Source organism: Sciurus vulgaris (genome assembly GCF_902686455.1).
Source record: "Sciurus vulgaris genome assembly, chromosome: 18".
Classification (NCBI taxonomy): Eukaryota; Metazoa; Chordata; class Mammalia; order Rodentia; family Sciuridae; genus Sciurus; species Sciurus vulgaris.
The window spans coordinates 20,625,713-20,642,974 of record NC_136479.1 but is presented as its reverse complement, the minus strand read 5'-3'; the positions used below and the strand labels follow the sequence as shown (position 1 = coordinate 20,642,974).

Sequence of the window (17,262 nt, the reverse complement as noted above, 5' to 3'; positions counted from 1 at the left end):
GAAAACAGGTGGCTCCCTGGAGTTGATGAGGGGCAGGGGGAGCAGGTAACAGTAGGGAGGGGCTCGCCTGGGTGGGTGAGGCCACCACTGGCTTTCTGATCTCATTGAGTTTCAGATGTTTCTTAGACGTCGAAGACATTGAAATGGTGTTTAGGGGGATATCAGACGAGCCTGAGGATTCAAGGATGAGAATTGCTAACAGGCAGGTGATAATCAGAACCATAGTCACAGATAAGAATACTAGAGAGATAATTAAAGAGGGATGAAAAGATGACAGAGGAGAGAACCTGGAATCATTCAGGCCAAACTTGGTGGTCTGGAGACTAAGCCCTGGATTTGGAGGGAAAGCAGAAGGCCATGACTCCAGTCAGTAAGGTGGTTTGGGTCCTGGCAACCCCCTTTTGGGGTGGTTGGGGGATCCTGGAGAGGTCTGTGTTCTCTAGGATAGACAGGGAGGAACCTGCTTGTCAAGACTCTCTGCATTTGTGGGCAGGAAGGCTGAGCCATCTCCTCTTCTCTCTGATCTCTGCTAGGGGTTGGCAGAAGAGCACACTAGTTGTACATTATTTCTGAGGTTAAGTCGGGTTCTGATGTTGTGCTTTATCCTCAGGTATGAAGAAATTGATTTGGAAACTGGAATTTTGGAGTCCAGGAGGGATCCGGTCCCTTTGGAGGATGTCTACCCCATTCATATGATCTTGGAGAATAAAGATGGCATCCAGGGTTCATGCCGGTACTTTAAGGAGAGGAAAAACATTACCAATAACATCAGAACCAAGTCTCTGCAGCCTCGTTGTACGATGGTGGAAGCCTTTGACAGGTAACTGATTGATACCTCTGCAGTTCCTGGGAATCTTGAGTTCTCTGAGGTCGCTTGGCTCTGGGCATCAGCCTCCAAGTCTCATGGAGTTGCCAGCCCCATACTCAGGGAGTCCTCACCCTTCTCTGCTCCATGGGATGATCGAGGTCGGGTCCTGTCTTCCCTTTCCTCTTGTCCACAGTCCTGGCATGGTTGGGGATGGCGGGCAGCCAGCATTTGGATGACACTTTTGTTCTTGCATCCCAGCTGGACCCTATGCTGCCCAGCTGGCCTTTTGTGACTTTCTAATCAATGTCCCATTTTCCCAGAGTAGGCAATCCAAATTGTCACTTTTCAAAAGTGCCCAACCCTCTTCCCCTCTCTTCCTACTTTCCAGGATGGGAAGGAGCTGCTGGTGTGGACCCTCCTCACTCTCCCCTTCCTGCTCCACTTGGGAACTTTTCCACACTTCCTCCCCTCTCCTCGTCTCAGGAGAGTAGTGGTGGTGGCCCTGTCTGAGGCTGTGGTCTGGACGCTCCTCTTCTTCCCTCCCCGTCCCCTGAGCACAGCTCCTGTGCCCCATGCTCTTTCCCCCTCTGTCTCTTCGCTCCTCCTTCTGGGTTTCTCCTCAGCACATTGACATGGCTCACCCTGCTCTTGGCTTGGTTCCTTTGTAACTGGCCATCCCTCAGTCCTGCAGCCTGGCTTCCTGGAGGAGACAGCTTCATTCACTGCTTCTACTTCTTTTTTTGGAACTGGGGATTGAACCCAGGGGCACTTAAACACTGAGCCACATCCCCAGCCCTTTTTTGTATTTTATTTAGAGACAGGGTCTCACAGAGTTGCTTAGGGCCTCACTTAAATCACTGAGGCTGGTTTTGAACTCGGATCCTCCTGCCTCAGCCTCCTGAGCCACTGGGATTACAGGCATGGGCCACGGAGACCAGCTGCTTCTACCTCTTCACCTCTACCTTGTCCTCTGCCCACTGCAGACCTGTTCCTGCCTTTGTCCCTTCACCACAGTCGTGTCCCCTAGCAGTTAGCAAGCCCTTGATGTGAGAACAGGATCCTGAAACACTGGAGGCTCCTGAGCTTTGCCCCGTGGTGTCCTGCCTTATTGCGTCTTCCCACTTTCTTTGGCTTCTCACCAGCCTCTCTGTGAACTTGCGGCCTCCTTCCCCTCTGCAAATGTCCACTGCTCCAGGCTCCGTCTCCTCCCAGGCCTCCCAAGTGCCCTGTGTGTCCATAACCAGTGCCTCCTACTCCAAGTGGCCATCAGCCTTGTGCACCCCAAACCTGCTTCTCTTCCTTTTATCTTTATTCTGGTTGGAGGTGTTCCCCTGGACCAGAAAGGGACCCTCCGAGACACTTTCTCTCCTGATGCCTGCATTCAGTTGCCACCACGTCCTCCTGACTTGACCTCCTATAGTTTTTTCAAACTCCCTTTGGCCTTGAACTAATACAGTGGTCTCCCCTCTCCCTGTGGCCACCTCTCTTCTTTTCCTAAGATGGAGATGTGATGGCCGCTTCTCTCATCGCTGCAGGCAGAGGTTGCAGCTGGCCACATCTGCCCGCAGGCAAGCCTTGTTTGGCCTGTGTGGCATTGTGTTTGTTTTCAATTTTATTTGATAGTTCATATTTAAAAACATGCATTTCCAGCTTTTCTTAAAATCACAAGAAGCTTTTCTTTGTATGGCACCGTAGGCCAGAGTTCTCTTCAGATGAGCCAGTGCTGCCAGCTCCGCGTGTCTGAGGTTTGGTTCGTGTCTTCGGCCTGTCCACCTGGCCTGACCCTGCCCGCGCTGTTCTCTGACCTCAGCTCCCTCAGCTTCCTCTTCCATCACTGCTTCAGCCCGACTGTGTCGCACTCCTTCCTGTCTCAGAGCAGCGGCTCATGCGGTTCCTTCATCGTAGACCGTTCTGCTGTCAGAGCTCCACGTTAGCACCTCCCCCTCGTCCTTCCAGCTGCAGCTGACTCCACAGAAGTGTCGTTGGTCACCCAGGCACCGTCAGATTACTCTGTTACGGTCTGGTGAGGAAAGAGAGCATAAATAAGCACATAAAGCCATTTTCATACTAGAAATATGATACCTGTGTGGTGACTAGTCCGCAAATTGGAACTAGCCAGAGTCATCGCATGGCACCCAGAGGGCTGAAGGGGTTATTATGGCACTCTTTCCTCACCAGACTGCACCCTCCTCGAGGGCAGGGCTCTGTCCGTCTTGATCACCTCGGTGTCTCTCGAGTCTAGAATATGCCTGGCTCAGTCAGCTCCTCGTTGGTTCCTTGTTGGCTTCGAGGCTAAAACCCCTGATTAATGTCAGGGAATCCAAACTCCTCAGCAGGGCCATTCAGAATGCAGACAGCTGCTGACCTCTGGAGCTGTCCTTCCTTTTGCCTGTAGCTCACTGCTACACACCCAGCTCTGCCACCGCCCTGGCCACTGGAGTATGTGTGTGCCTTTTGGCAGGCTCAGCAACCAGGGCTGCTCTCTGTGGAAGACCTTACCGCCTCCTGGCGGGACTTCCTTTTCTTCCCAGCAGACTGGCCTCCTTGAAGGGAGATGGTGTCTTTATTTTTCTTGGTGTTCTGGCTCTTTGCACAGGGCTTCATGAGTGTCTGGTAACCTGAACACAACCACAGTCAGCAGACTAGCAGGTGCCGTTGAACCTGCTGACTGGCAGTAATTAACAGAGGCATCGGAATCCTGCTCGCACAGGGCAGTGGCCTAGCTGAGTGATGAAGTCTAGTAAGCAGCGAACCAGTTCTTCATTCCCACTCAGCCTTTTGTGAGTCAGCGAGCCTGTTTTGAGAGATGAGCCTCCATCCTATTTGTGATACTCGGACACTTAAAGCGGATTCTCTTCACAACCTAGCATTCCTTTGTTTATTTATTGAGATAGACTCTCACTAAGGTACCCAGGATAGCCTCAGACCTATGACCCTCCTGCCTCCGCCTCCTGAGTGTGGTACCACAGGCATGTGTCACCGTGCCTGACTTCACAACCTGACTTCTGTTTTGAAGACAGGCAATATGATTTCTGTGCCTTGTGCAGAAAACTAATTATTGATCATAACAATGCAAAGGAAGCGGTGGTCAACACACAGGCAGTCTCTGTTCTCTTCCTGCCCACTTGGAAGTAGAAGTAATGTCACCTAAGGCGGGCACAGTGGCATGCCTGTGATCCCAGTGACTCCCGAGGCCAAGGCAGGAGGATCGCAGGTTCAGAACCAGCTGTGGCAACTGAGCGGCACTGAGCACCTAGAGATACCCTGTCTCAAAATAAAAAATTAGCTGGGGATGTGGCTCAGTGGTTAAGCACCCGAGTTCAATCCCAGTACCAAAAAAAAAAATTATGTGGCGTGAGGAAGCCGGGAAGCCGGCAGGCTGAGCTGAGTGGTGCACCTGGAGGCAGACCTCGTGACCAGGTGTCTGGAAGCAGCAGGGCTGGGAGGGGTGCAGGTGACTTCAGGGAGAAGGGTAGAGCATGCTCTCTTCTGTGTAGGCCCTTGGTGACTCCCTCACCCAGGAAAGGGACATCCTCCAGGTGCGTAACTCGAAGCCCAGCAGTGAGTGAGGGACAGGTTCTCTGCGCAGGGCCAGGGTTGGGACCCAAGAGCGAACAGAGTGGGTGGGTCTGCATGAGACATGGTTGAGTGTGGCAGACGAGGCAGCAGGGGAGTCGGCTGTCAGCAGTGCACAGTGAGCACGGCAGGCCCCGGTAAGGACAGAGCTCACGTGCAGCGGCGTCAGGTGCCTTTCTGGGATGTGTTCTTGGTTTCTTTGGCACGTTATTTTTCACAGATCAAATCAGGGAAAATTGACGGTGTGTTCAAGGTCTGGTCTTCGACAGTGAAGTCACTGTTAGACTTCAGGTCCACTAAAGTTGATCAGTCCACTTCACTAGGTCATTCATTTAACAAGTAGACACTGAGCGTCTACTATGCACAACTTGTTCTAGGCACCAGGGATGCCTGGTGATTGTTCACAGTGTGTCACTCCTGTGGCAGGAGACAAGAATGTTGGCCAAAAAAAACAGCAATATGGCTCTTTCCAAGAGCACCAAGTGCCAAATCAGAATGTGACTATGTCTTTTATTTTATTTTTAAATATATCTTTAGTTGTAGATGGACACAGTGTCTTTATTTACAGGGATGGTGGGGCGGGACCAGAACTCCAGTTAGCATTTCCTGGAAGGCCTGAGAAGTTGCCAGCTGAGCTATGGCCTGAATGATAAGGAATCGTTTATCTCCAGATCCAAGAGGAAAGCAGTGGGCAGAGTGGCCAGCCAGGGCAGCAGCCCTGAGGTTTTGTTTTAGGAAGAAGCCATGTGGTGAGGGGCAGTCTTGCAAGATGCAACAAGAGGGACAGCGAGAATTGGCCCTGGAGGGTCTCCCAGGCCACCAGGGGGCGTGTTGACTTGTTCCAGGTGCCCTGGCGAGCCCCAGCACACTGCGCAGTCCTGATTCTCTAAAACGTTGCTTAAGTAAACTTGGAAGTATTGCACACTTCTCAGAAGAAGCAGGTGACAGTTCTGAAAAGTTCTACTTTCCAGATTTCTTACAGTCAGACTTACTTCTGCCTGTGGTCTTGCCGACTTGCAGGTGGGGCAAGAAGCTGATCATCGTTGCCTCCCAGGCCATGCGCTACAGGGCCTTGATCGGTGCAGAGGGTGACCCTGACCTGAAGCTCCCTGACTTCTCCTACTGCATCCTGGAGCGATTAGGCCGGTCCCGATGGCAAGGGGAGCTGCAGCGAGACCTTCACAGCACCGCGTTCAAGTACGGGCGGGTCTGCTTCCCTGCTTTAAATTATGGGACAAGGAGTGGGATTTTGTCCCAAGGCCATTGTCACACAGTGACCGTTCTCTTAGGTTGGTTCCATGGGAGGTGTGTGTCCAGGTGAGAGGCCCTGTACATTATCAGGGTGAAGCTACCAACAAAGCAAAATGACAGGCCCACACTCTTGTTCTCTTGCAGGGTTGATGCTGGGAAGCTTCATTATCATAGGAAGATTTTGAATAAAAATGGGCTCATTACGATGCAGTCCCATGTGATCCGATTACCCACGGGAGCCCAGCAACACTCAATCCTCCTCCTCCTGAACCGGTTTCATGTGGACAGGTACAGTATAGAAACAAAACATTTGGTGACTCATATTGCAGCCATGTGTATTATGCTTCTAAAACCCTTAAAGACCAAATCAGAATGTGACTATGTCTTTTATTTTATTCTTCAATATATTTTCACTTGTAGATGGACACAATATCTTTATTTATTTGTTTTTATGTGGTGTTGAGGATCGAACCCAGTGCCTCACATGTATTTATTTATTTATTTATTTACTTTTAGTACTTGGGTTTGAATCCAGGGCCATGACTATATTTTGTTATCTATTTCTGATGAAAGTATGTCCTGATCATTTAGAAAATCTGAAATTTAGACAGAAAAAAAAAAAATACCTAAAACCCCCCAGCCCATTTTGTTGAAACAGTGGGGCGGGGGGGCATGTAAAAACAAAAGTAATAATTCAACTTTGGTTTGTCATGGCAATAAAGGTGAATCACGTTGATTTCAGACCAGGTGTTTTTGAAGCCTGGGGCCACAGTGAGGCATCATATGATAGTGCAAACTAGATGGATGGGGGTTCTGCTGAATGATTATAATAGGCAATGTTGCTATTCTAGCTGGGTATCATAGTTCAGATGGTACATCAGGCTGGTAAAATATGTGCATTCCCTTCTGAGCACCCCAGGGTCTCCGGAAGTGAGTAGGTTGTCCCTGACTCTAATCCTTGCAGTTGGGGTGACTGATTACCTTACATGAGAATGGGGAAAAGAAGTATTCTACCCTGCAGAGGTTTCATAGTGCACCCCACAACCCCATGCTGTCCTTTGGGGGAGGAACAGAAGCCAGAGCGGGGAAGAGCTAAGCTGGTGCAGGGCCTAAGAACAACCTGGGGTGAGTCAGCTCTGGGCCACTAGCACTCCATGGTGGAGACAGACATGCAGAGGGATACTTGGGAGGTGGGTAGGCAGACCCTGCCCTGGACCGTGGGGAATTAATTTCTGGTCTCTCCTGGCTGGTTGACAGAGTCTTTGCAAGGTGCATCCTCCAAAAGGGAAGGGACACTCAGGATTAGGCATGAGTTTTAATGGGTACAGTAATCTGCTGCATAACCCATGGCTTGGCCCAAAGAGCGTACCAATACCCGAGTGTAGACAGTTGACTGTGGATTCCAGGTGTGGAAACCCTGTCTGTACCTGTCAGTTGTCTTGTAATCCAGATTGGCCTTCATACCTATGTACTCAAAACGTGGTGAATGCCTCACCCGTCTTCTGACCTGTGCTTGGGAAATGCTGCATTGGAGAGAATTGTGCTTTGTGAATTCAGACTTTTTTTAGTCACACTATCCAGTAGTTAAATAACTACCACCAAACTCCTAACTGGTGTATACCCTGTCATCTATCAAGAACATAGACTGGCAGCCATGGAGGAGAATGCTGGGTTGGGTCAAGATCTGTGTCTTGCTCTTAGCCCCTTCACTGGGCAAAGTCCCTGGTACTCTGACCTGTTTTCTCTTTTATTTATTTATTTTTTTAAATTAAAAACATTTTTTTTTAATTTTTACAGACTGCATTTTGATTCATTGTACACCAATGGGGTACAACTTTTCATTTCTATGGCTGTACACAGTGTAGATTCATACCATTCATGTAATCATATATATATACATACAGTAATATAGTTTCATTCTACTGTCTTTCCATCCCCCCCCACCCCATTTTCCTCTATACCATCCAAAGTTCTTTTATTCTCTCCTCTGCCCCCACCACCACCCCTCATTATATATTGTCATCCACTTATCAGAGAAAACATTCAGCCTTTGGTTTTTTGGGCTTGGCCTATTTCGCTTAGCGTGATATTTTCCAGCTGCATCCATTTACCAGCAAATACCATAATTATATTCTTCTTTATGACTGAGTAATATTCCATTGTGTATATATACCACAGTTTCTTTATCCATTCATCAGTTGAAGGACATCTCAGTTGGTTCCACAATCTAGCTATTTTGAATTGAGCTGCTATGAACATTGATGTGGCTGCATCACTGTAGTATGCTGACTTTACGTCCTTTGGGTATAATCTGAGGAGTGGGATAGCTGGGTCAAGTGGTGGGTCCATTCCAAATTTTCTGAGGAATCTCCATACTGCTTTCCAGAGTGGCTGCACCAATTTGCATTCCCACCAGCAATGTATGAGTGTGCCTTTTTCCCCACATTCACGCTAACACTTATTATTGCTTGTGTTCCTGATAGTAGCCATTCTAATTGGAGTTAGATGAAATCTTAGGGTGGTTTTAATTTGCATTTCTCTAAATACTAGGGATGATGAGCACTTTTTCATATATTTGTTGATCACCTGTTTATCTTCTTCTGTGAAATGTCTGCCCATTTCCTTAGCCCATTTATTGATTGGGTTCTTTGTATTTTTAGTGTAAAGTTTTTTAAGTTCTTTATAAACTTTGGAGATTAATGCTCTGTCTGAAGGTTATGTGGAAAAGATTTTCTCCTACTCTGTCAACTCTCTTTTCACATTATTGATGGTTTCCTTTGCTGAGAAAAAGCTTTTCAGTTTGAATCTATCCCATTTATTGATTCTTGCTTTTGTTTCTTGCACTATGGGGGTCTCATTAAGGAAGTCTATTCCTAAGCCAACGTGATGGAGATTTGGGCCTACTTTTTCTTCTATTTGGTGAAGAGTCTCAGGTTTAATTCCTAGATCTTTGATCCATTTTGAGTTGAGTTTCTTAGATGGTGAGCGATAGTGGTTTAATTTCATTTTACTGCTTATGGATTTCCAGTTTTGCCAGCACCATTTGTTGAAGAGGCTCTCTTTTCTCCATTGTAAGTTTTTGGCACTTTAGTCTAGTATGAGATAACTGTACTTATGTGGGTATGTCTCCAGGTCTTCTATCCTGTCCCCTTGGTCTACCTATTTTGGGGCCAATACCATGCCATTTTTGTTACTATTGCTCTATAGTAGAGTTTAAGGTCTGGTATTGTGATACCTCCTGTATCACTCTTCCTGCCCAGGATTGCTTTGTTCTTCCAGATGAATTTCATGATTGCTTTCTCTACTTCTATGAGAAATATCATTGGGATTTTAATTGGAATTGCATTAAATCTATATAGCACCTTTGGAAGTATGTCCATTTTGATTATATTAATTCTGCCTATCTAAGAACATGGAAAATCTTTCCATCTTCCAAGGTCTTCTTCAATTTCTTTAATGTTTTGTAGTTGTGATTGTAGAGATCTTTCACCTCTTTGGTTAGATTGATTCCCAAGTTTTTTCTTTGTTTGTTTGTTTGTTTGTTTTTGAGGCGATTGCGAACGGAGTTTTTTTTTTTCATTTCCCTATCAGGTGTTTCATTGCTTATGAATAAAAATGCTTTAGATTTATGCATGCTGATTTCATATCCTGCTATTTTGCTGAATTCATTTATGAGGCCTAAAAGTTTTCTGGAGGAGTTTTGGATCTTCTAAATATAGAATCATGTCATCAGCAAATAGTGACAGCTTGAGTTCTTCTTTTCCTATTTGTATCCCTTTAATACTTTGGTCTGTCTAATTGCTCTGGCTAGTATTTCAAGGATGATGTTGAATAAAAGTGGTGAAAGAGGGCATCCCTGTCTTGTTCCAGTTTTTAAAGGTAATAGTTTCAGTTTTTCTCCATTAAAAATGATGTTGGCCGTGGGCTTAGCATAAATAGCCTTTACAATGTTCAGATATGTTCTTACTATCCCTATTTCTTCTAGTGTTTTCAGCATGAAGGGGTGTTATATTTTGTCAGACACTTTGCGTCAATTGAAATAACCATATGATTCTTAACCTTAAATCTATTGATGTGATGAATTACATTTATTGATTTCTGAATGTTGAACCAACCTTGCATTCCTGGGATGAACCCCCACTTGATCATGGTGCACTATCTTCTTAATATGTTTTTGTATGTGATTTGCCAGAATTTTGTTAAGGATTTTGTGTCTATATTCATCAGAGATACAAATCTAAAATTTTCTTTCCTTGATGTGTCTATGTCTGGCTTGCGTATGAGGATGATACTAGCTTCATAGAATGAGTTTGGAAAGGTTCCCTCCTTTTCTGTTTCCTGGAATACTTTGAGAAGTATTGGAATGAGTTCTTCTTTGAAGGTCCTGCTAGAACTCGGCTGAGAATCCATCTGGTCCTGGTTTTTCTTGGTTGGCAGACTTTGGATGGCTTCTTCTATTTCATTGCTTGAAATTGATCTGTTTAAATTGTGTATCCTCCTGATTAAGTTTAGGAGGATCATATGTCTCTAGAAATTTGTTGATGTCTTTGATATTTTCTATTTTGTTGAAGTATAGATTTTCAAAGTAGCAATGGTACCTGTTGTGATATTTCCTTTTTCATCACAAATTTTAGTAATTTGAGTTTTCTCTCTCCTTCTCTTTGTTAGTGCGGCCAAGGATTTATGTATTTTGTTTACTCTTTCAAAGAACCAACTTTTTGTTTTGTCAATTTTTTGAATTGTTTCTTTTGTTTCAATTTCATTGATTTCAGCTCTGATTTTAATTATTTCCTATCTTCTACTTCTTTTGGTGTTGTTCTGTTCTTTTTCTAGGGCTTTGAAATGTAATGTTAGGTCATTTAATTGTTGACTTTTTATTCTTTTCTTGAATACGCTCCATGCAATGAATCTTCCTCTTAGTACTGCTTTCGTAGTGTCCCAGAGAATTTGATGTTGTATCATCATTCTTATTTACCTCTAAAAATTTTTTTATTTCCTCCCTGATGTTTTCTGTCATCCATGCTTCATTCAATAGCATATTATTTAGTCTCCAGGTGTTGGAGTAGTTTCTGTTTTTTATTTTGTCATTGATTTTTAATTTTATTCCATTTGATAGAACACAAGGTAGTATCTCTGTTTTTTTGCATTTCCTAAGGGCTGCTTTATGGCATAACATATGGTCTATTTTCGAGAAGAATCCCTGTGCTGCTTAGTAGAAGAAAGTGTATTTGCTCGTTGATGGATGGAATATTCTATATGTGTCCGTTACATCTAGGTTATTGATTGTGTTATTGAGTTCTGTGGTTTCTTTGTTTAGTTTTAGTTTGGAAGATCTGTCTAGTGGTGACAGCGGTGTGTTAAAGTCACCCAGAATTATTGTGTTGTGGTCTATTTCATTCCTGAAATTGAGAAGGATTTGTTTGATGTACATGGATGCACCGTTGTTTGGGGCATAAATATTTACAATTGTTATGTCTTCCTGATTTAAGGTTCCCTTAAGCAGTATGAATTGTCCTTCTTTATCCCTTGTGACTAACTTTGTCTTGAAGTTCACTTTGATGTAAGGATGAAAACCCCTGCTTTCTTACTGAGTTTTTGTGTGTGGTATATTTTTTCCCATCCTTTCACCTTTAGTCTGTGAATGTCTTTTTCTGTGAGGTGAGTTTCCTGAAGGCAACATATTATTGGATCTTTCTTTTTAATCCAATCTGCCAGTCTATGTCTTTTGATTGATGAGTTTAGACCATTAACATTCAGGTTTATTATTGAGATATTATTTGTATTCCCAGTCATTTGGGCTTATTTTTGGTTTTTACCTTGACTTGGTTTCTCCTTTGATTGACTTTTCATGGAAGGATTTTATTTCATCTTCAAATCTGAAGGTTAGTTTTGCTGGGTATAGGATTCTTGGTTGGCAACCATGTTCTTTCAGGGCTTGAAATATGTTGTTTCAGGCCCTTCTAGCTTTTAGGGTGTGGGCTGAGAAATCTGCTGATATTCGTATTGGTCTCCCCCTATATGTAATATGATGCTTTTCTCTCGCAGCCTTCAAAATCCCATCTTTATTTTGTATGTTAGGCATTTTCATTATAATGTGCCTTGGTGTGGATCTGTTGTGATTTTGTACACTTGGTGTTCTGTAAGCCTCTTGTAATTGATTTTCCATTTCATTCTTCAGGTTTGGGAAATTTTATGATATTATTTTATTGAATAGGTTGTTCATTCCTTTGGTTTGTATCTCTGTGCCTTCCCCAATTCCTATAATTCTTAAATTTGGTCTTTTCATGATGTCCCATAGTTCTTGGAGGTTTCGTTCATGATTTCTTACCATCTTCTCTGTTTGGTCAACTTTATTTTCAAGATTAAATATCTTGTCTTCATTGTCTGAAGTTCTGTCTTCCAAGTGACCTAGTCTTTTGGTGATGCTTTCTATTTGGTTTATTGTTTCCTTCATTTCAAGGATTTCCATTTTTGTTTTTTTGGTTTTGTTTTTTTTTTAGACTCTATCTCTTTGTTGAAATGATCTTTTGCTTCCTGCAGGTGCTCTTTCAACTGCTTATTGGTGTGATCTTTCATTGCCTACCTTTGCTCTTTATCCTTTGCTTCATGAATCATTTTAATTATGTATATTCTGAACTCCTTTTCTGACATTTCTTCTACCACACTGCCACTGGATTCTATTAATATAGAATCTAGGTTTGTTTGGATCATATTCTTCCCTTGTGTTTTCATGTTGTTCACGTTATCTTCCCCTCTAGCAGTATTGCAGTTTCCCCCTATAGGTTTCTTTAAGGAGGAGATAAATATTAGCAGTGCCCAGTACAGACAATATGCAGCCCTAAACCAAATAGCCCCTCTGAAGACATTAACAGTATTGTCATAATAAATGGAGTTCAATTATTATCTACTGTATAACAGATAGATTTGCAATAAAGTCTGCAGTTTCTAATGGAGGACAAAGAGGATGCAGAGAGGTGTAGGATGTAGCTGTTGGTGGAATAGGAAAAGAGTATATAGAAGTTCTAGATCGTAGAGTGGAAGTGTAATCAAAAGAAATTGGTTGTTAGCATGAGAAAAGGGAGAAAGAGACCTGAGGGAACAGGTAAACAATAGGAAAATTGAGCGAGAAAAGTAAAGAAATAAAAATTTAAAATTTTTCAAAAAGGAGGGGGAAGAAAAAAAGAAAAAAAATCTGCACTATAACAGTTATAGTATTCAAACCTCCTAGTCTTCAGTAGCCTGATGCATGAGAGGTACCTGACAATGAGCTTCAAGCCTCCAGCAGGCGTCTCAGGATGGGATTTGCCCCACCTAAAGATCGGAGCTACAGCTTCCAGGATTATCTAGGATGGCCACTCTGGCTTCAAAATGTGTTGGCAAATGGGGAGCTGCAGGTTGGGGTGTGGGCGTGGTTGGCTGGGAGTCTTGGAGGCAGGTTGCAGTTGGCCAGGCAGAGGTCCTGCAGCAGGCTGTGGTTAGTCGGGCTGAGGGCTGAGGGGTCCTGAAGCTGGGGCTCTGTCAGTCTGGCTAGGTCCTGCTGGTCCTGGCTGTTGTCTCAAAATGGCAGCAGCCACGAGTAACCAAACCTGCAGGTTCTGTGACAGTGGACTTTCAGGCAGCAGGCAGTTGGCGCCGCACTGGTGGTCTGCGGTTGGTCTCTGGCTACTGGTGGATGATTGGCAGGTAGACCTCGGACAGTGGGGTGGTGGGTAGGTGAAAGGCAGGCGATAGGTAGGCAGGAGACAGGCAAATGGCAGATGCTAGGCACCAGGCAGTGAGCAATCTGCACTCAAAAAGTAGTTGATATGCTGGCAGACTGCAGGCAATCACAGTGGAAAAGTAGGGTAAACAGCAGGAGATCAATAGGCAGCAAAGGCTGCCTCACTGAGAAACAGATATCCTCTGCTTGAAACCCGAGTCACGGAGCGACAAGGCACGCACCTGCCTCTAGTCCGCCGTCTTGGATCCCCAGTGTCCCAGCTTCCTCCTGTGGAATGGCAGCCCCAGCGCTCCGTGTGTGTGTCTGTCCTTGGTGGATGTTGTCATTCACCCAGAGCCAGTGCAGACGGAGAAGCGGTGCAGCCTCTGGATCCCACACCGCCGTCCCTTCCCTTGAGACGCTGAGTCACGCCCAGCTGTCCTTGTCCAGCTGAATGGGCAGAAAGGCTCTCCCAGCCTCTGCTCTCTTTAGGAACTTCTTTGACGGCTGTTTGTTTGAAAAAGCTTTCATCGTGACACGGATTCCAAAGCAGGCGTGAGGTGGCAGGTGGACCAGTCTCATCGGTGGAGTCTGAGGTAGAAAGCAGGGCTTAGCCGCACGATGCAGGGAGGGAGCCGGGTCTAGAGGAAGGTCTAGGTTGTGTCAAGGGTCTGGATTTTAGAAAAGCACAATGACTTCTTTACAACATAATCCCCACTCTTCTTCACCAAGTGATTTATAAGGGAAACACGAGTTGCTTCCTAAACATTCAAGTATTATAAAAATGTGAGACATTTTAGAGAATTATTTCATTGGCCTTTTAGTCCTGGAGTCTGGTCTGTGCCCTCTCGCTAGCAGGATGACCTTAGACAGGAGACTGAACAGTTCCCAGGCAGTCTCTCTAGACATAAAACGAGGATGATCATTGGGATCTAAAACGAGGTTCTGGCCAGGCATGGTGGCACAGCCTGTAATCCCCACAACTCAGGAGGCCAAGACTGGAGAATCATAAGTTTGAGGCCAGCCCCAGCAACTCAGCAAGGCCCTGAGCAACTTAGTGAGACCCTGTCTCAAAATAAAAAATAAAAAAGGTCTGGGGATGTGCTCAGTGGCTAAGTGCCCTGGCTTCAATCCCTGGTACCAAAAAAAAAAAAAACAAAGGTTCTGTAGTGTGCTGTGTTGTGCTTTGAGTCTTGCTTTGTCATTTTAAAAACAGGTGAAGAGGCCTGAACAAGTGACCTGGTTGGTGTTTCTTACAGGAGGAGCAAATACGACATCCTCATGGAGAAGCTGTCAATGATGCTGAGCACGCGGAGCAAGCAGATAGAGACGCTGGGCAAGCTGCGGGAGGAGCTGGTGAGCTGCCGGGGGCGGGGCGGGGGTGGACCCAGGGCACGCGGTGCCGGGTCTTGGTCGGGGCGTGTTAATGGAGCCTGCCCAGAGCCCGTGGTGGGCTTGATACAAGTGGGCTTGTCCTTTACTCTGCACAAGAAGAAAGCGCTGAGTCCTTCCTTAGCCCCTGTCCCGGGTGGTCTCCACCTGCTGTCGCGGCTCACGTGGGTCGGGAGGCTTCCTCCCATAACGACGATTGCCATTTCATCCCCGTGGCTTTACAATGAGAGGACAGAGTGACTGTGCCGTGATGGAAGTGAGTGACATGGGGAGAAGCCCTGGCTGGCCTGCTTCGTCCTGGGCCCACTAGTGGAAGCAGCGTGGTGAAGGGTGGTGTGGGGACCCTGTGGCCACCTGAGAGGGACAGAGTTAGGGGAAGTTAGCAAAGAGCCCACGTCAGAAGTGGAGAAAGGTGAGATTGCGCTGCAGGCTGAACTGCAGGGCTTCAGTTTTTTTTTTTTTTTGCGGTGCTGGAACTGAACTCAGGTCCTGTGCATGCGAGGCAGGCACCGTACCAGTGAACTAGATCCAACTCCAGGGCTTAACATTTGAAGTCACATTTTGGGCACTAGTAGTGTCCAAAGGAACATGGTCTGCAGTCTGATCATGGACACCAGGATGTCCTTCCTGCCTGTGACCCTGTGCTGTGTCCTCGAAGCTAGTCCCTAGTGTCACCGTTTGCAGGAAGAGTGTCTCCCTGCTATCACATCCATCGCGTGCCGGGGGCTCTTTGAAGCAGGCCTTATGAACCAAAGACTGGTGAGTCCGACTTGGCCTGTTAAAAATAAAACTGACCTGGCTCTCTTCTCTTTTTCTGTTTACCTTGAGATTTTCCATAGGAATCTAGGTTTCCAGCTTTCCCTGGAAAGCCAGAAGCCCTGGCAAGCCTAGGCCTGTGGTTGCTCCTGTCAACAGCTAGCTGACAACGGCCGCCTTGGCCAGTCCCCCAAAGTCCCCCACATCCTGTCACCTTTTGGACACAGAGGCACAGTCAGTGCCATTTGTCATCCATGCACCCTAAGCTCGAGCGGTTCTCTGTACTGAGTCTCCATCAAAAGTGGGAAATAGGGCTGGGGGTGTGGCTCAGTGGTAGAGCGCTCACCGAGCATGTGCGAGGACCTAGGTTTGACCCTCAGCACTGCAAAAAAGAAAAAAGTAGAAAATAAAAGGTGTATTGTGAAGGCCTCCCTCAGAGACTGTAGTGGAAACACAGAAAATTCCTCCATGTTTAAAAAGCAGACCTCTGACGCCTTGGTTACTGCGTTCCTCGTCTGCCCTTGCAGACTTTGGGGGTTGAGGTCCTCTGTTCTACCCAGTCCCTTGGGGGCTGGTTGGTGTCAGGGCGGCACTGTGCCTTTGTATGCAAGGAGACTTCACTGCTAGGGACGTGCTTTTGTTTATTGATTGGACACATGGCTCGGAGAGTATCTGCTTTGAGGAGTAGCTGGGTGCCGCTCGGGGGCACAGTGAACGGGGCTGGCAGACCCACGTGTGCAGAGCTGTCTAACTGGAAGGCCTGGCACGTGAATGTGTGGTGGCGGCACAGGTCACTTAGAGAGCCAGGGGCTCTTCAGAGTACAAGGCACAGTCGAGTGGCTTTCCCCACAGACAGAGGGAGCAGCACGTAGGACAGAGGAGACTCAGTCGAGCAGAGGCGTGGAGTTGTGGGGTCGCGGGGCGTTTTCAGAGGTCCTCAGTGATGGGGGTGCTGGAGATGTGGCTGCGGAGGAGAGCAGGGGCCAGGCCGGAGGGGCTCGGGTGGTGCGGGCGGGGAGGAGAGCAGGGGCATGCAGGAAGAGAAGAGGAAGCACAAGGAAGGGGAGCTGCGGAGGGACGAGGTCAGAAGTGACTGGGAGGGTGGGCGTGGTTACCTGGCCAGCCGGTAAGGGGACCCTGAGGGTGTCAGGAAGTGGACTAACAGGACTCAGAACAGACTGAGCCAGGACACGCAGGGGAGTGAAGGCGGAGGACCTTAAGATGAGCGTGCGTTTTGGCCTTGGCGGTGACCTCCCTGAAGCTCCAGGAGCACAGGAGCCGAGTGTTCCTCTGCTCACACGCGACCCCACCGCACAGACGGTAGCAAGTGAAGCTGAGCACAGTGCGAGTGCGGAAGGCGGAACCAGTGTGGCGGGGAGCAGGACATGACAACTCTGCTCCGAAGGCGTGTCGAGCCTGACGGTCTCAGGATGCGCCCCTGGTGAGCCGAATGGTGAGCCTTATTGCAGGCCTGCCGTCGTGGATGGGGGCTGTCCTGCGGGCTGCAGAGACTCCTGCTCTTGGCCTTTTGCTGTCAGATTGATGCCCTTGGTGGCACCCCGGGAGGCAGGCTCCATCTCCTCCCTCACTCAGGTCGGTCCGGGGCTCGTACCATATGTCGAGGGCCTCGGTTGATGGACGAGCTTCTGCAGGGCCTTCCCCCGATGCTGGGGGCACAACTAGATTAACGATAGATGCCATTACAAGCCAGTGTGTTCGAATGAGCCATCTGGGTTCGTGGGTAGTTTTGGTTAGCCATCTGTTCTGCTGCCCAGTGGCG

At 46.8% G+C, this 17,262-nt stretch overlaps 1 protein-coding gene across 1 annotated transcript in view; it reads left to right on the top strand.

Annotated features, from left to right (window-relative positions):
- GTF3C1 (general transcription factor IIIC subunit 1) overlaps positions 1-17,262 on the top strand; it is a 68,054-nt gene that overhangs the window by 2,290 nt on the left and 48,502 nt on the right. The window contains 4 exon segments of the mRNA XM_079121457.1: positions 611-820; positions 5,405-5,581; positions 5,780-5,923; positions 14,594-14,690. Of these exon segments, the coding sequence (XP_078977583.1) occupies positions 611-820; positions 5,405-5,581; positions 5,780-5,923; positions 14,594-14,690 (628 nt within the window).